We start from the raw sequence: 20,291 nt of genomic DNA, 5'->3' as shown, positions 1-20,291 counted from the left end.
TACGGTATTTTACGTGTCTATGCTCCGGAGGTACCATGCCGACAGTCCCACGTGTTGGATTATAGCACAATTCAAATGGATGAGAGCTCGAGTTACGAGGAGGAGCCGATTGCCATTGTTGATAGGCAAGTTCAAAGGTTGAGGTCTAAGGAGATTTCAGTGGAGGGGTCATCCAGTCAAGGAGGCGACTTAGGAGACCAAGGAGGACATGCGAAACAGATATCCACACTTATTCAGCACTTTAGGTATGATTTTGAACCCGTTCGAGGACGGACATTAAATCTAAGAGGTGGAGAAATAAAGGTCCAACCGATTTTTTTTCTTTCTAGAAACTTGTTCCCCTATTAAAGACTTATTGTATGTGTTTTTCCTATTTTATGACTTGTAGGACGGTTGGCTTGATTTTAGAAGGGTTCGGGTTGAATTCGGAACACTTAGTTCCATAATTGTGGCCGAAGGTGGCCGAGTTTGACTTAAGTTAACACTTTGAGTAAACGACCTCAAAATCGTGACTTCAAGGTTCCAATAGGTTCGCACGGAAATTTTGGACTTGGGCGTATGTTTGGATCTAGTTTCGAGTGGACCGCGAGCATTTTAGCTTATTGTTAAATGTTGGTATTTTGAAGGTTTATTGTCCCGCGATCGCGAAGAAGGAATTTGGAGTGGGGCAGTGGTTGCTCTTCGTGAATGCGAAGAAGGCATCGCGAACATGATGGAGGACCTTTCTCCTCTTCACGAATGCGGAGGTGCCTTTGTAAACGCGAAGAAGGAAGAGAAAAGAATGGGCTGGCAGACTTTGACATTCACGAACGTGGATGTGGGTCCACGGACGCGAAAGGTTGGCTGAGGATGTTCTTTGCGAAGCAGCTGGGCAATCGCGAATGCGAAGAAGAAGACCTAGGCAAGGGAAGCATTAGCCTTCACGATCATGAAGGTGCTTACGCGATCGTGATGAAGGACACCTGGGCAGATTATAAGTTTTAATACGGGACTTAGGCTCATTTCACCCTCTTTTCTATTGGCTTGGACGATTTGGGAGGTTTTTGAAGGGACATTCTCATCAAGCATGTCACGCCCCGAACTCGCGGAGTGCGACCGGTGCTCAACCGAGTGAACCCGGTCAAGCAAGCATGTCAGATGCTTTCTACCCAAACTCACTTATGAATAAAGAGAATACATATTTTCATTAATTAGATAATAAGGAGATCATGTATACAATACCAATTCATTACTATTAGCTACTTCATTTATAAGTCCTCAAAATATTATATTACACATCCATAGTTTATAAGTGGAACATGTGATACAATTACAACCTCATTAGTTTGACCTTCCCAATGCCAACGTACAACCCACACCATGTATATGGAGCCTCTAACGGTTACTAAAAGAGTCCTAGAATAGTGCCGGCAACAAGGCCCCCGCTACACCTCAAAACAAAATATATGAGAAACAAAAGGTACATGACCCCGATATGAAGTGGGGCTCACCAAGTCAGCTGAGAGGAGGATGTACTGCTATCACTGATCGATGCCGCCTGCTATGGAACCACCTGCATCCATTAAAAATTGCAACGCCCCCGGAAAAAGGGACGTGAGTGCATGTGGAATAGTACACGTATGTAAGGCAGACAAAACAACATATGAAAAATACGGAAACTCAAATAAGAGGCAAATAAAGTACATCAAGAAACTACGAAACCTCCATTTGAAATCAAATTTCAAGTCTTATTATATTTGCATCATTCTAAACTTCTTTTAGGATCAACTGAGCCATATGAACTATACGTGGAATACATAACATAATGTAATTGAAACAACATGTACAAACAAGGCCAATGAAAGTGGCACCTATTCTCTGCATTAATAATGCGTCTCACTAGATCGTCCACAGTGTTCACATATCATATTATACACCTATGCGTCTCATAGACCTTCCATAGTGGTTATTCATACCGTACACCTATACATTTCATACACAATACATCTATGCGTTTCATAGACCGTCCATAGGATTCCATATACAATAAACCTATGCGTTTCATAGGCTCCATCGGATTCCATACACAATGTACCTATGTGTTTCATAGACCGTCCATAGCATTCCATACACAATGTACCTATGCGTTTCATAGACCGTCCATAGGATTCCATACACAATGTACCTATGCATTACATAGACCGTCCATAGGATTCCATACACAATGTACCTATGCGTTTCATAGACCGTCCATAGGATTCCATACACAATGTACCTATGCATTTTATAGACTGTCCATAGGATTCCATACACAATATACCTATGCATTTCATAGACCGTTCATAGGATTCCATAACACATCTTTATGCACATAACCATATATAAACTCAAGCGACATGACTAACGCTACTTTTAAGATCGTAAGTTCCCGGATCATTGGAACACTTCATGTTCATGCTCATCATGGAGAAACATACCTCATTACATTAGCACATGCATGGCAAATCACCAAGTAGTTTTCAATGGTACATAGAACCAATTTCTCTTCTTAAGGTTCATCATCATTTAGCATAGGACATCTCTTTTACAACTCATTATATACCTCTTTGTCATCTTAAGGTCACTAGCTAAGTTTATGATTCTCGGTGACTTAACATCGAAGTCATTTACATTCATTATTTCCGAAGCATACACCTATAGTTGAAACCATTGGAACATACAATACCTCATGATTCTCATTTTGGCAAACGGCCATATTTCATGTTCATACTTTCACTTACTTGTACTAGCCACGGGTGATCATAGGACATTAATGACATTATTATATAAAGGGTTTAAAACTCATCTCATAATGTTCACACATTCTTTCATTTCATTCGCACTATTAATAACAAATGTAATTCTCATTCTTGGCACGACGGCCACATTTCTACATCTCACACTCGCTTCTTTCACTTTCAAACATCATCATGGATCATCAACAACAAAGCATTTATATTCAAGACTTTAAGTCCACATGTGAGCAAATATGAATGTTAAGCACAATGAGATTTCTTACACAATTTGGCATTATATCTTTCATTTGGGCCACGACTTGAAGTTATGACAATTAGATACGCAACCCATGCTTCGAGAACATTTTCAAATAACACCTAACATAGTAGGAACATTTGGAATACATATTGAATATATATCCTTTGGACACAAAGCTTATTTGGAATAGTCAATTTATAATGAATAACTTGGGATTTACAAGAACATCATGGGATTCAATTCTAGGAGAGATATTTAGCTAACATACCCCAAATTCGTCCCTTAATGATACTACAACGATCCACTACACTAAGCAACTTCAATATTTTGGAAGAAATCTTGCAAAACCCTCCTTTGAGTTCTTGAAGAAATTTCTTGATGATCTTGAAGATGGGGGGAGTTGGAGGTCTTGAGAGAGTGGAGGAAAGCCTAAAATTCAGCCAAGAGAAATGGGGAAAAATGAACGCCGAAATGAGTATATAATGTTTCGGGCGCCACAGGTGGCGTGGGGCACTGCCTGTGGCACTGGTTCCAGAACCTCAAAATTCCCAGCGCCAAGGATAGCACCCCATGCTACCCTGGGCGATGGCGATGGGAAATCGTTTCTACTTCGCTCGAAAATGGTCATAATTCTCTCATACGATGTCTGAATTTGACGATTCTTTTTGCTATGGCTCCGTAATTTCCATAGGGATACAATGCTTTAATCAAAAATGAATTTGGATCTCATTGGCTTAATATTATACTACTTATACTCGAAGAAACGATGTCGAAAAATCCTAGAAATATTCAAATTAAATTCCGGATATACGCCCGAGTCTAAAATTACCATCCGGACCTAACGGAATCATCAAAACTCCATTCCGAGGTCGAATACAAAACCAAACTCAAACTTAGTCATAATAGATATATGAAGCTACTCAAGACTTCAAATAGTTGAAAGGAGCATAAATGTTCAAAATGACAAGTCGAGTCGTTACATTCTCCCCCACTTAAGATCATTCGTCCTCGAATGAGGGTTAGAATTCATCATTAGCATCCAATATGGCCCAACTACTAATTCACATTCACCATCAGTTTCAAAATTTGGCTAACTCCCTAAATTTCCAAAACGCTTAGCAGAGTTTCCCCTATAACTAGGCATATCCACCTGTCAGAGAATCCTAAAAATTGATCCTAACAACAAATAGATAACACCACATTGTACCACAGACATCAAAACAATACCAATCGTGACATCCTAGGCATTATATTATCAACAGGAGCATTTGCATAAACTGTACAAGTCTGGACGCCACTCATAGAAAGTAAACTCCTAACATTCTTTTAACACAACAATTCTGTGATGATATTGACTTTCTTCATAAATTAGTGAACGTGTTCTGGCCCCTATCAACTCTGCCACACCAACTTTGGACCATCCATGGGCAACTTTCATCTCCCGCCACACGACACACCACACAATGGAACAACAACGTAATACACGATAACCACAGCCTTCATTTGCCCTATACTCTTCAAAACACATTCATGTAGCCACTCCTTGACCCAGTCATGATTCGACATACTAGAGTACATCATTGTGGAAACCTCGCAACTTTTCTTGCTCTTCCTGAATCTCTACTTTTAAGAGACAATATGAAACATGATCTTATAATTTCTAGCACCGACCTTCCGCCTCATGCAACATTCGTGAAATATTCTGAACACGTTTGTCCACACCTGGATATTGAAAAATGACAAGAAAATTGCATTTCCTTGTAGGTGAAAGCTTATGCACATACGCCTAGTGACTAAGGGTATACACCTTCACCCACATCTTTCTCTTATATGAATAACCTCTCAGACATCCTTCCTAATCACTTAAGTCGCGTTATAAGCTTAGGTTAACACAATCCCCTACCAAAACCTATTGCCATCGCACCTCATCATTCTCGTATGAGGTAAACTTACCATGGTTGAAGGTCCAAACATGTAAGGAAGTATCATCCCATGGTCAAGCATACATGGCAGGCAACTCTATGGTTATACTCATTCACACACCTCATGAAATAAGGGGAAAGGGGGTTGAGTGACTTATTTGTTGTTCCTTGGTTGTTGGGGCAGTGCCTTAGCTGATGACCCTTGACTCCGCACTCGAATCATTCATTAGTGCCACATCGGCACACCCCCAAATGACGTCTTCTGCACTTGTGGGACATGGGGGCATTTATTGCAGTTGATCGTTCACGCTTGACTGAACCTGCTGATTAGATCCCTTGTTGCCTTGGTCTGGCATACTATGGCCCCACCGCTGTTGATCAGGCCATGATAGTAGTGCTCTAGTTAAAGACTAAAAAACTGATTGCGTGGGTCCGGATGACACTATCCTGTGTAATGCCTTTCCACCATAACCCTCATTGTAGGATCTATTAAAATTTCCCGCGGATCGGGTCTTTTTGTTGTTATCTTGCTCCGTCTTTCTTTTTAACTTTTGATCCTCCGTAGCTTGAGCGAACACCACCATTTTCCCAAAATTCATATCAGAATTCAAGGCAGCTGTAGCGGCCTCATTAATAACCAAGGGGCTAAGGACTTTCACAAAACGACGCACTCTAGCCTCCATAGTGGGCAACATGTAAATAGCATACTTGGACAGGCGCACGAACCTCATATGGTACTCCCACACACTCAGGCTACCTTGCCTCAGACTCTCAAACTCAACGGCGCGGGCTGCCTTAGTTTCGGCAGGCAAGAAATGATCAATTAAAGCATCGGTAAACTCACTCCACCTCGCCGGAGGACTTCCCTCCTCACTGGGCTCCTCCTATAGCTCAAACAAAGAATATGCCACCTCTTTTAGGTGGTAGGAGGCCAACTCCACTCCCTCCGTCTCAGTGGCATACATAACTCGAAGAGTTTTGTACATCTCATCAATGAAGTCCTGGGGGTCCTCCTCGGGGTTAGTACCCGTGAACAACAGAGGATCTAACTGAAGAAACCTGTTCACTCTGGAACTAGCGGAATCCCCTTGCAAAATAGAAGAAGTAGGTGCAACATTCGATCTCTGGGCCTGGGAAGCCACTATCTGAGCCAACATTTGTATGGCTCCCCTAAGGTCCGCATCAGAAACACTAGGACCGGGAGTTGAGGCTGGAGGTCGAACTGAGATATCAGTCGGAGGAATCATTGCACCCTTAGTAGGTGCAGGAACTGGGGCAGTCTGATCAGGTGAAGTGGAATCAGGCAGTGTAGTAGTCGGGGGAATGTTCTCACTCCTCGGTAGCTCACCCGCATCGTAAAATATAGAATCAACAGCCACTCCTGGGGTGACATTGGCTCTTTGGCCAGTTCTTGATTTCTTCCTAGGCGTCATGTACTGAAAGTTAGAGCAAAACACGAGTTAAAGGAGGAACAGTCTTACAATCAGCTTTATCGCACGATCGAGAACATCAAATAAGGGTATTATTCCTAAATGCCCAAGCATACTCCTAATTATAGAAGTGGTTGACAACACACCGATAAGAAGGACTCAACTAGACACGGCTCTGAGACATCCTAGGACACTTTAAAACCTTAGGCTGTGATACCAAGTTTGTCATGCCCCGAACTCGAGGAGCGCGACTGGCGCTCAACCGAGTGAACCTGGTCAAGCAAGCCTGTCAGATACTTTCTACCCAAATTCACTTATGAATAAAGAGAATACATATTTTCGTTAATTAGACAATAAGGAGATCATGTATACAATACAAATCCATTACTATTAGCTACTTTATTTATAAGTCCTCAAAATATTATATTACACATCCATAGTTTAGAAGTGGAATATGTGATACAATTACAACCTCATTAGTTTGACCTTCCTAATACCAACGTACAACCCACACCATGTCGATAGAGCCTCTAACGATTACCAAAAGAGTACCAGGATAGTGTCGGCAACAAGGCCCCGGCTATACCTCAAAATACAATACATGAGAAACAAAAGTTACATGACGCCGATATGAAGTGGGGCTCACCAAGTCAGCTGAGAGGAGGATGTACTGCTATCACTGATCGATGCCGCCTGCTATGGAACCACCTGCATCCATTAAAAATTGCAACGCCCCCGGAAAAAGGGACGTGAGTGCATGTGGAATAGTACACGTATGTAAGGCAGACAAAACAACATATGAAAAATACGGAAACTCAAATAAGAGGCAAATAAAGTACATCAAGAAACTACGAAACCTCCATTTGAAATCAAATTTCAAGTCTTATTATATTTGTGTCAATCTAAACTTCTTTTAGGATCAACTAAGCTATATGAACTATACGTGGAATACATAATATAATGCAATTGAAACAACATGTACAAACAAGGCCAATGAAAGTGGCACCTATTATCTGCATTAATAATGCGTCTCACTAGATCGTCCACACTGTTCGCATATCATATTATACACTTATGCGTCTCATAGATCGTCTATAGTGTTTATTCATACCGTACACCTATACATTTCATACACAATACACCTATGCATTTCATAAACCATCCATAGGATTTCATACACAATAAACCTATGTGTTTCATAGACCGTCCATAGGATTCCATACACAATGTACATATGCGTTTCATAGACCGTTCATAGGATTCCATACACAATGTACCTATGTGTTTCATAGATTGTCCATAGGATTCCATACACAATGTACCTATGAGTTTCATAGACCTTCCGTAAGATTCCATACACAATGTACCTACGCGTTTCATAGACCGTCCATAGGATTCCATACTCAATATACCTATACGTTTCATAGACCATCCCTAGGATTCCATAACACATCTTTATGTACATAACCATATATAAACTCAAGTGACATGACTAATGCTACTTTTAAGGTCGTAAGTTCTCGGATCATTGGAAAACTTCATGTTCATGCTCATCATAGAGAAACATACCTCATTACATTAACACATGCATGGCAAATCACCAAGTAGATTTTAATGGTACATAGACCCAATTTCTCTTCTTAAGGTTCATCATCATTTAGCATAGGACGTCTCTTTTCCAACTCATTATATACCTCTTTGTCATCTTAAGGTCACTAGCTAAGTTCCTTATACTCGGTGACTTAACATCGAAGTCATTTACATTCATTATTTCTGAAGCATACACCTATAGTTGAAACCGTTGGAACATACAATGCCTCATGATTCTCATTTTGGCAAATGACCACTGTTCATGTTCATACTTTTACTTACTTGTACTAGCCACGGGTGATCATAGGACATTAATGACATTATTATATAAAGGGGTTAAAACTCATCTCATAATGTTCACACATTCTTTCATTTCATTCGCACTATTGGCCACAAATGTAATTCTCATTCTTGGCACGATGGCTACATTTCTACATCTCACACCCGCTTCTTTCACTTTCAAACATCATCATGGATCATCAACAACAAAGTATTTCTATTCAAGACTTTAAGTCCACATGTGAACAAATACGATTGTTAAGCACATTGAGATTTCTTACACAATTTGGCATAATAGCTTTCATTTGGGCAACGACTTGAAGTTATAACAATTAGATACGCAACCCAAGCTTCGAGCACATTTTCAAATAGCACCTAACACAGTAGGAACATTTGGAATACATATTGAGTATATATCTTTTGGACACAAAGCTTATTCCGAATAGTCAATTTATAATGAATAACTCGGGACTTACAAGAACATCATGGGATTCAATTTTAGGAGAGAGATTTAGCCAACATACCTCAAATTCGTCCCTTAATGATACTACAATGATCCACTACACTAAAAAACTTCAATATTTTGGAAGAAATCTTGCAAAACCTTCCTTTGAGTTCTTAAAGATCTTGAAGATGGGGGGAGTTGGAGGTCTTGAGAGAGTGGAGGAGAACCCCAAAATTCGGCCAAGAGAAATGGGGAAAAATGATCGCCGAAATGAGTATATAATGTTTCAGGCACTAGAAGTGGCATGGGGTGCTACCTGTCGCGCTGGTTCCAGAACCTCAAGATTCCCAGTGCCAGGTATAGCGCCCCACGCTACCCTAGGCGATGGCGATGGAAAATCATATCTACTTCGCCCGAAAATGATCATAACTCTCTCATACGATGTCCGAATTCGATGATTCTTTTTGCTATGGCTCCGTAATTTCCATACGGATATAATACTTTAATCAAAACTGAATTTAGAGCTCATTTTCTTAATGTAATACCACTTATACTCAAAGAAACGACATTAAAACATCCTAGAAATATCCAAATTAAATTTCGGGCATACGCCCGAGTCCAAAATTACCATCCGGACCTAACATAGTCATCAAAACTCCATTCCGAGGTCGAATACAAAAACAAACTCAAACTTGGTCATAATACATCATATGAAGCTACTCAAGACTTCAAATAGTTGAAAGGAGCGTAAATGTTCAAAATGACAAGTCAGATCGTTACAAAGCATCACTTGGTAAGTGATTTGTTTTACCTATTATGAGTTAATTACATGCATTATATGAGGATTCTAACATCGAAATTAGTATAATTTTGGGGAGGTTTAGTTAGAAAACCTAAAATTAGTAAAAATATGATTTGACCACAAAATTGGTTAGGAAGTTGGATATAAATTATATATTTGAATTCCTGATGCCATAAAAAATATTTATCTTCAAAAGTTTTCGAAATCCAAGTGTGTGGGCCCGGGGTTGACTTTTGTTTACTTTTCGAGTGGGGTTGGAAATTGATTCTAATAGTTCAATTATGAGCTTTTGAGCATATATTAATTGGTTTGCACGTTCCTTTGGCTAGTTTTATATTGCTCGGCATCGATTTGAGGTTTTAGTAAGGTGTGGGAACCGAGTACTGGACATGAAAGCAAGGTAAGTCTCTTGCTTAATTTTGTAAGAGTAAATTATCCCCGTAGGTATTTTATTTGATATGTGCTACGTGCTTTGGGTGCTACGTACGAACGATCAGCAACATCGCTTCCTCCTTCGGGTGTGTTTGTGGAAGATTTTGCTCTTCTTGAGGATGAAGATCCGAAAATAGGGGTTGATACGGACGACACTTGGGGTGCTTGTTGTCCTAACGAGCTTGTTTTGCTCCTCGTAACTGGTCCAAAGCTTCCAAAAGTAATATTGAGGATGCTTTCTACATCAGCATAGAACCTGGAATTATCAGCATTGGTGGAAGTTGAACTGGAGTTGATTTTCTTTGAAGTTATTTTAATGTTCTTGAACTTTGGTGATTGAAAAGTTGAGATGGGAGATAGAGATTGTCCCACTGGGCGTGCCAGAATTTGTAGACAATAAATTTGTGTCGAGAAAATAAAATCAAGACGGAAAAATATTGCAACAATCATAGTATTTGATTTCAAGTAATTTGAGTGTACAATCTCTATGAATCCTCTGATTCTTCTTTTCAATAGTAAATAAATTCAAGGGCCTTTGAGCTTGATCTTGAACCTAAATTTATTGTCATGAACGATGATCTTGAATTCAACTAGCACGAACTTTGATTTGAACTCGTACTCCTTGAATCTTGATTTGTTCTTCGTTCTTGAGCTTGAACTTGATTTGTTCTTCGTTCTTGAGCTTGAACTTGAACTTGATTGTTTGAAGCTTGAAACTTATGGAGGAATTTGCAGGGATTGATCCACGAACTCTTTCTTGCTTCTTGTTATAACTTCTGGTGTCTTTTTGGGTTATGAAGACCCCTATTTATAGTTGTGGGAGGGAAGAGTTATGATAAGAACAAACTCTTTCCGACCAATCAAATTGAAGTGTGACAAGGCCGCATTTGATTGACTAAAACATATCACTTGCACGCGTGGCGTAGTTTCATTGGCCTTTTAATGTGACTTGGCATGCCTTGTCATTTTGACACGTGGCATGATCCTATTGGCTTTTCCGTTTGACTTGGCGTGCCACGTCATTTGACATGTGGCACCAGACTGAGCCTCTAGGAAAATGACATTTCGGGCTTAATGAAGTGGGCTCATCAATTTAGCCCAATGGATTAAGATTTATTTATTTAATCCATATATATTTGACTTATATAATTAATTCAATTATATTAGCCCATAATATCTATTTGGACCAATATATCTTGAATTTAAAATATAGTCCAAATTATTTTATGGGTTTAATTTGAATAAAATTTATATGTCTACAATTAGTTAACTAGATGGCCAACCGACTCATGCCGCAATTATCCCAAAAAAGATTGATATATTTTTATATTTAAAAATAATTTAATTTTAGTATTCTCATTTTAGCCTAAATGAGATGATTTTATAGCCACATAAATATCAATGCTTATTTTGAATCACAAATTTTGAAAGTTTATCTTTTCTTAAAACTAAATGTCCAGTAAAACACTGCCACACAAAATGTGACAAATAGAGTATATTTCTAATCGTTTATTTTGTATCATTCATATAAGAATAATAAAGCGATAAGCAGAAAGATTACTTCATAGTTTGGTATAAAAATAGTGTCGGTAGGTTAAATAAATTATAAATAATTTGCTGTAAAAATAAGTCAATAGGTAAAATAAATTTCAAACACTTAACCTCCTAGATGGGATGAATCCGCTTGACCGTTGGCAGTATTTCTGGTACTTAATAGTTCAAGTTTTGCTTTATTCCTGCGGATTTTACTTTCTTTTCCAATAAAATTAAAGAGCAGGACATAGATTCCATGTAATCGTTTTTAGTCACCTGAATATTTATTCTTATATTGACCTACAATTATTCTTCAAAACCTATGCAGTGATGGAAAATAATGCCTTTTCTGCATGCAGCTTGATGAGATGCTTCAAACTTGAGGGACTAAAGTTGATAAAATTCACAACTTGAACGTTAGTAATCGATTGATGACTTTATGTGTTGCTTAATTTTGATGAATACAGAAAATTAATCAATGCAGAAGAGTAGCAGGAATCGCCCAGGTCCAGGTCCAGGTTTTGTTTAAGCATAAGAGATTCAGAAAGCAAGATGATTAAGGACATGTGCCTTTGAAGAATGATAGTTGCAAATATATACTCCCTCCGTTTCAATTTATGTGAACCCATTTGACTGGGCACGGAATTTAAGAAAAGAGAGAAGACTTTTAAACTTGTGGTGTAAAATGAGGCACATATATTTTGTGTGGCTATAAATAATTGCATAAAGGTAAATTGTTTCCAAATAGGGAAAGAGGTCATTCTTTTTGGCACGGACTAAAAAGGAAATAGGTTCACATAAATTGAAACGGAGGGCGTAGTAATATTGAACTTTATCTCATGCTAACAGTAGTTGAATGGTTAGTACAAGAATAATGTGATTTTCCATCACCACTCCATTCTGGTGCTCCAATAATGTCAGATAAGTTATTAGGATTATGAGCAGAAGACTATGGAGCTAGCTGTTGTCAATGAGCTGCTTCCCTCGTTCCATCTGTTCGGTTCTCTTCACGACTTTGTAGATTACCACAAAGATAGCTAACTCTATTATCGAAGGAATAAGATAACATGCAATAATTTGGCACCTTGCATATATATATATATATATAATTTAGTGTAAAAATACAAATTGTTTTAGTACAAGCGGAATGAAACAACTTTTGCTCTCTTTTGGTCGTCAACTTATCGGGGAATGAAAACGAAGGAACTTAAGTCATTAAGAAACATTGTCTTCCTTCGGCGGCAAGTACCTAAAGATAAGCACAACATGAAAAAGATCAGATTTTATTTTTCACTGAAACAAGAAGGCAAAAGCTAAAAGGTGATTAATACAGGAAAAGGGAAAGTTGATCCTGCCAGATTTACATCAAATTAAGGTGCTCAAACTCTGCTTCAGGTACCAGAACTTATGAAGTATTTTGTAATTGTTCAAATAGTGTTGTTATTTCTGCTAATGTCACTACTGAACTCGTGAATTGAGACATTTACCGCTGATGCTTTAGCCAACGGGAAAGTTGATAGAGCTGCACTGACTCATTTGAAACATGGCAAGCCAGAAGCAGATGATTGCGAGGATGTACCATCCATGCAAATCTCATACACAATAAGGAATACACACATAATACTGCACCCAAAGAGACACAAGCAATCAGAATTCCACAATTTAAAATGGTCTAAAACTGAGACAATATTTGATGCAAGATCAAAAGCCGAGCACCAGAAGTTCTGCTTCCCCAGAAAATCGTCTTATTTTGCACCAAAAAGAAAGGACAATACAAACAGACAATTGTTTTAGTAAAATGACAATAATATTCACCTGCAGTCATATTCCCGGATATTGCATCTGCGGGCTTCCTTGAATCCATCATTCCCTAACATATTGGTTCACATAAATTTCAGAGAGTTGCACTCGGAGAAAAAAAGAGAAGGAACTTTATACATTAGATAATTTAACGAAAACGACAAACTGAGGTTGGGAACACACAGCAATGACAAATCCCCAATTGGCCATAGGTCCCCAGAAGTGAGTTGTTTTAGGGCCAACAGGACTGTTCAAGAATGCCCGGAAGAAAGCCATGAACTTGTAATTTCAATTGTCTCTGCATATATTTAAACAACATCCAAGCTTATCAAAATTTACAAGACTTTGCAAGTATCAACAAATGACATGTTCATTATAAATGACAAATTTCTAGCTGTCTACCAGGCTTGAAATCTTCTCTATATCGGATACGCCCTAGAAGACAGGCTTGAAAATCTAACCTCCTAAATTTGTTGAGAGATATGGTGTCTAATGTTAAATAGAAACTCCATAATATAACAGAAAACAAATACTAGCAACTTAATTTCTATGGGTTTATCTATCTAGCACCGAGGGTTTAATTAACAAAATCTTATTTGCACTCTGATGTTTACATCAGATTATGCAACTTAACCGTAATAGTTAAAAATATTAAAAATACATATCACTTAATCATGAGTGGTGAATGATTCATATCACTTAACCATTAGTGAATATAAGATACATGTCTTGCATTTGTTTGGTGAAAACACCGAACGGGTAATTTTTATTTCCTACTAGCCCCAATAATCTGAACCAAACTTTAATTAATGCAATGAAATTATTAATTCATACTCAAGACCCTTATTCGTAAATTGCAATTAAATTCAATCCTAATCATTTTCCTCTTAATGAGAAAACAAATAGGGAACTGCGCGCTTATTTTTAGCTAAGGACATGAAATGCCTCTTTGCAGATATTCTTTATTTATATGTGCTTTACAAACTTTTTTCAAAATATACCACAACCAAAGAAAATCTGAAGAACTTTCAAATATACTTATCAGTGAAACAAAATCTTTGAAAACATTTGCAAATTCTTCCAAATAAGTAATGAGCCCTTAGTACCGTTTGCCGCTGCAGCAGATGGCTAAACAAGGGGAGAGAAGCCGCCGGTGAGGGAGAAATAGCAGTAGCAGCTAGGTTTTCGGTGGTCGCTTTGATACGAATTGGAGTTATGAGCAGCTGCGAAGGTGATAGCAATGGCTGCCGACTATATAAATAACCATTGGAAATCGATTTGGACCAACTGGTTTTGTTTCATTTGAAATTCCAGTTATACATTTGACACTTTAAATGTCAGAGATTATGGTACCTAATTTTAAGACCATATCACGTTCACGTGTAATTAGTTATGTCACGCGGGGGTATATCTACCCACATTAATTATTATTGCATCAAAAAGGGCAGAGGAGAGTACGCCATAAATAAAGGTGTATCATTCTTATCCACTTCGAAAATGATATTTGGAAGGGTATTCGAATTGTGGGTACATTGCAAAAAGTCGAGGCTCCATACTCTGTAAAAACTTGTTGGATGGCCAATTTTTGGACCGTCTATAATATTTAATCGCAGTTTTTAAAATTTAATAGGTAAATAATTATTTTTAAGATGATAATATTTGAGTAAAAATATCCCAAGTAAAAACACATTGCTTCAATATAGAATATTGTAGTTCGAAATTTTGACAAGTAAAACTGATGAGATGTACAAGGTATCAGACAAAGGGAAAATGTTCGATAAAAACAAGGTTAGGGCTCCTTCGTTACTATCTATATCTGAAAAGGGGAAAACTTCTATTGGGCCTTCGGAGCAGGCCATATGAAACAAACAAGAACAATCAAAGTTGGGCCCAGAAGTTACACATAAAAGGCCCAAAGGATCCTATACATTAAGGCCTTTTGAAGAATATTCTGAAACGTTACCAGCTTCTAGAAATATGATACTGAGTTATAGATAATACTATATTTTTCCTTTTTCTTTTATAGAGAATATAAATTAGTTATAGACCAGCCAATAATGTACAGACAGCTGGAGTTAGTTAGTGAGGAGTAAGATTCTTTTTAGCATTCTTTCTTGTATATATAGAACAGTCTAATACAAAGCATACACCCGAAATAGAATATAGAAGAAAATTCTCTCTACTCTGAAATCCTACATGGTATCAGAGCTTTAGGTACTCGTCTCTTTTGATTTTTTTCAGTCGTCTTCTTTCTTCTCAATGGATCCTACCAGTGAAAATCAGACTTTCTCTGTTACTGGAACCTCTACCTTAACGTATTTTTCTAACCCTTACTATTTTCATCCTTCTGATTCACCAGGAATGGTGCTGGTCAATTCTCTTTTCGATGAAAAAGGTTATGCTGGGTGGAGTAGAGCTATTGTTATAGCTCTTTCATCCAAGAATAAAGTTGGTATCATTGATGGATCTTCCTCTGCTCCAGCTGTTGGTTCTCCTCAATATAGGGCTTGGAGTCGATGCAATGATATGGTGATCTTATGGATACTCAACTCACCGTCAAAGGACATTGCTGAATATGTGCTCTACTCCAAAACTGCAAGACAGATATGGAAGGAGTTAGAGACCAGATTTGGGTAATGTAATGGAGCTTAACTGTACCAACTTTAAAAGGAGCTATCAGATGCAGTCCAGGGAGCTTCAGATATAGCGGGCTATTTCACTAAAGTTAAAAAGATTTGGGATGAGCTAGATGCACTTACCACTTTTGATCATTGCTCCTGCACATGCATCTTTGGAGGCAAGGTGAAAACCTTGAAATCTCATCAGGATGGAAGATTGATACAATTCTTGATGGGGCTCGATGAAGCTTACTCAGGAGTCAAGAGCAACATATTGATGATGGATCATCTTCCTTCAGTTCATTATGCCTACTCTCTGCTAATCCAAGATGAGAAGCAAAGGGAGGTGCATGTTTTTGCACATCATCCGTCGGAAATTGCTTTTATGGTGTCAACTCAGAAGTTCAATGGAGGGCAGAAACCTGCAAACACACACAAGTTCATTGGCATAGAAGGAAGATACAAAATAAACTTTGACAAATAAAAGGGAGGAATATTTTGTACCTATTAAAAAATGACAAATCATGTTGTTGGAAATTGTTACAGGTTGATTGGATTCCCACCAGATTTCAAATTCAACAAAATCAAATGGTTTCAGCCTACAACACATAATAATGCTTCAGCAGTTGACTCTGATTCAAGCAACACTTACTCAGTTCAGGATCTGGGAAGTACCTCTAGTGGGAATGTGATCACACAGGAGCAGTTTTCTCAATTGTTCCAGTTACTCCAAGAGGTCAAGGTTGGACAACAAAGTGATCAGATCTCTTATGCTAATATCTCTACAACCTGTGCTGGTATCATCACACCTCTAGGGTTGTCTTGAGTAGATAGAGCCCTTGTTTAAATTCACCAAGAACCACTTGACTCTTCATTGAAGGGGCCTGCAATATTATACCAAAAGAATCAAAAATCAACAAACAATTTAACTGAGTGGTGAACTTATGAACTGAAAGAAGATTGAACCCGGAATCATACACAAAAAGAACATTACGAAGAACCGGATCTGATAAAATAGTGACACTTTCTTTGTGAGTGACTTTAAGTCTTTGTGAGTTGGGCAGATTTGCATACAATGTTGTAGACAAGGGTGTTATTTTTTAAGGATAAACTTGTCATAGTTCATATGTTCTGATGCTCCAGAATCAAGAATCCATGAGTGAAAAACAATGTGACAAGAGAGTGAAAAAGTATTAGGATCTAAACTCAAGCCTAGTTCATTTTTAGCTTTCCCTAATGCAGTTTCTGCAGATGTTCTAGTTTCAAAATCTAATTATAATAGCAGTATTACTAGTACAACTTCTAATTCTCCTAGCAGTGCTTCTAAGTCTAATCCTAATCAATTTCCCCCTACTGTAAGCCTATGGCATAGGAGATTGGGGCATTTGCCTTTTACTAGTACGAAGAATTTATCAAATTTCAATTTGTCATCTCTTTCCAATTCTAATATTGCCTGTGATGTTTGTGCAAAAGCAAGGCAGGCCAAGCTGCCTTTTTCCAATAACAACATTTCCACTAATTCAATTTTTGAGCTTATTCATGTGGACACATGTGGACCATATAAAACTAACATTCATGATGGATACAAATATTTTCTTACTATAGCGTGTAACAATCCGATATGTCATTTTAGCGTCCTGTTCGGTGGCTTAATGTCTCAAAGAGCTTCATATTATATATTATGACTTACGTGTGTGGTCCAGTTCGATTTTTGGATGATTCGAGATTGATTTGGATGAACAATTCTTGTTTTAGAAGCTTAAGTGACAAGAGTTGACCAGAGTTTGACTTTGTATAGACGACTCTAGAATGGTATTTTGATGATTCAAATAGCTTTGTGTGGTAATTTTGGACTTAGGCGTATGTTCGGATTTGGATTTGGAGGTCAGTAGGCTGATTTGATGAATTTTGGTGAAAGTTGAAAAGTTGAAGATTTGGAATATTGAGAGGTTTGACCGGGAGTTGACTTTATTGATATTGGGTTCAGATTGTAATTCCAGGAGTTGGAATAGCTCTGTTGTGTCATTTGGGACATGCATGCAAAATTTGACGTCATTACGGGTTGATTTGATATGATTCGGCGCGAGTTGTAGAAGTTGAAAGTTCATAAGTTCATAAGTTGATTTGAGGTACGATTCATAATTTTGATGTTGTTTGATATGATTTGACACCTCGAGCAGGTCCGCGTTATGTAATGGAGCTTGTTGGTATGTTTGGACCTGGTCCCGAGGGCCTCGGGTGTGTTTCAGATGGGCTACAGGCCATTTCCTTCCATTTTAGATTGTTGTTCTGTCATCTAGTGTATCCTTATTCGCGTTCGCAACATACTTCTGCCTTCGCGTAAAGCTTTCTATGGAGGCCGCATTTAGTTCTTCGTTGTCACGAAGAGGCGACCGCGTTCGCAAAGCTTTGAGGACTTTTGTCTTCGCGTTCTCATTATGGAATACGCGATCGCGTGCAAGGAAATATGTATGGGGGTCATCAGGGCTTGTTCTTCACGTTCGCGAGAGAGTTGACGCCTTCGCAATGTTGCTGTGGTCCTGGTCACCGCGTTCGCAACCGCATTGTTGCATTCGCGTAGAGGTAATGTTGGCAGTTCATGTTTTGTGCTTCATGATCGTGAAGCCTTTTCCACGATTGCGATGAGTAAATCACTGGGCAGAATATAAAGTATTCTATTTCGAGGGCTTTTGACATTTTATCACGTTTTGGATTATAGAGCTCGATTTTGGGCGGTTTTTGAGGGGATTTTCATTATCTGGTTATGGTAAGTGTTCTTCACCCAGATTTGATTATATTTCATGATTCCATCTTTGTTTTTATCATTAAATTAGTAATTTGAGTTGGAGAAACTTGGAAATTTTTAAAAAAACTTTCTAAAATATAAAATGAGGATCTGAAGGCCGATTTGATGTTGGAATTGGATAATTTTGGTATGGTCAAACTCATATCGGAATGGGTGTTCGGATTTTATAAGTTTTGTCAAGTTCCGAGGTGCGGACCCGGGGTTGACGTTTTGAGTTGACTTTTCAGTTTACATTAAAGATAGAAGATTTATTATCCGAAATTATATCCTATGGTTTTTATTTATGATATTAAGTTATTTATGCTAGATTTGAGCCGTCCGGAGGTTTGATTCACACGAGAAGGTCATTTTAGAGTAATAATTTTGCTTCTTTGAGGTAAGTATCTTGCCTAACTTTGTGCGGGGGAACTACCCCTTAGGATTTGAGGTGTTTGTGCAATTTGTGTTATGTGAAAGCCATGTATGCAAGGTGACGAGTGTGTACTCGGGCTTATAGGTGAAAATTGACCGGTTTAGATTCTTAGGTTTCTTTCATATATTTGTTTGAAATTGTTAGCCCATGTTATATCTTTTATTTGTCATGTTTACTCTCACATGCTTTATTTGAAGTTGTTAACACATGTCATATCCTTTATTTGTTAAGTCTGCTCTTATATGCTTTATTTGAAGTTGCACCTCTTTTATCATTATATGACTTCCTTTATTGTTGAGTTATTCTTAATTGGAATTGTTGTTACACGATATCCTTTTTTTAGCGGGTTATTCTCATGCATTTAGACGTTGTTGCTAGTTCATGCCTTCTCTTTCATTGTTAGCTTATTTCATACATTAGAATCCGAAGTTTTCCATTTTATGGAAATACCTTCATTATCGAGTTATCCTTAAGCAATTAATTGAAGATGAAGTTATCAAAAGTCATTAATCTAATTTAATTAAAGTTGTGTCTACATGGGGTGTTGTTCATTGTTGAATTACTTTCCCGTTCATTTTATTATTTTTCAGATTCTATACACACTATATTTGAGCCGTGGGCTATTTATTATGGAAATATTGAAATTATTTATTCTTTTATAAAGGTTGTAGCCTATGGGAACTTGTGGTACGAGTTGATATGTCGTGTTGTTGTGATGTAAGCACATGTGAATTGTTGTGTGGATTGGTTGTTGTTATGCGGAGCATAAGGGTGGCATATCATTGTTATTGATTGTGCGGAGCGATACATGTAGCTATTGTGTTATGGTCCAGGCGGAGTGATAAGGGTGGCTATTATGCAGGGCGATACAGGTGGCTAATGATATTATTAGGCCGGAGTAATATGGGTGGCTATCGGAGAGATAAGGGTGGCAAACATCAGGAATGATGTGTGATGGCTTGGGGGCATTATTTTTACGATATTCGTATGTTAGGGTGATTCTCCTTGTGTATGACATACACCTTACGTGACTTGTTGTGTTGCTTTTAATGAGCTACTCGATGCCTTTGATATTACTTGTTGACTTGGGCTGTACTAGTATACTCATACAAGCATACACCATATTATGCCACTATACTAGCTCAGGAGTATGAAACTTAACATTTATTGATCATGCCCATATTTTCTTGTATTATCTGCTTTCATGTTG

General features: G+C 38.1%; 1 protein-coding gene across 1 annotated transcript; it reads right to left on the bottom strand.

Annotated features, from left to right (window-relative positions):
• Positions 1-12,513: 12,513 nt before the first annotated feature.
• On the bottom strand, positions 12,514-14,577 carry LOC138891353 (mitochondrial pyruvate carrier 1-like). Its single transcript, XM_070177463.1, has 5 exons — positions 14,352-14,577; positions 13,429-13,543; positions 13,261-13,315; positions 12,933-13,068; positions 12,514-12,694 (listed from the first exon to the last, which is right to left on the bottom strand). The coding sequence occupies exons 2-5, from the start codon at positions 13,519-13,521 to the stop codon at positions 12,661-12,663; spliced, it is 318 nt and encodes a 105-aa protein (XP_070033564.1). The 5' UTR covers positions 13,522-13,543; positions 14,352-14,577; the 3' UTR covers positions 12,514-12,660.
• Positions 14,578-20,291: the final 5,714 nt, after the last annotated feature.

The sequence above is a fragment of the Nicotiana tomentosiformis genome, chromosome 6 (assembly GCF_000390325.3).
Source record: "Nicotiana tomentosiformis chromosome 6, ASM39032v3, whole genome shotgun sequence".
Taxonomy (NCBI): Eukaryota; Viridiplantae; Streptophyta; class Magnoliopsida; order Solanales; family Solanaceae; genus Nicotiana; species Nicotiana tomentosiformis.
Note: the sequence above shows the minus strand (reverse complement) of the source record. Positions and strands in the feature narration are given on the sequence as shown.

Coding starts and splice junctions, on each gene's coding strand:
- LOC138891353 (XM_070177463.1), bottom strand. CDS start 13,521: ATGGCTTTCTTCCGGGCATTCTTGAACAGTCCTGTTGGCCCTAAAACA. Junction 13,069..13,260: donor ATCCGGGAATATGACTGCAG/GTGAATATTATT, acceptor CTTTGGGTGCAG/TATTATGTGTGTATTCCTTA. Junction 12,695..12,932: donor CGTTGGCTAAAGCATCAGCG/GTAAATGTCTCA, acceptor GCTTATCTTTAG/GTACTTGCCGCCGAAGGAAG.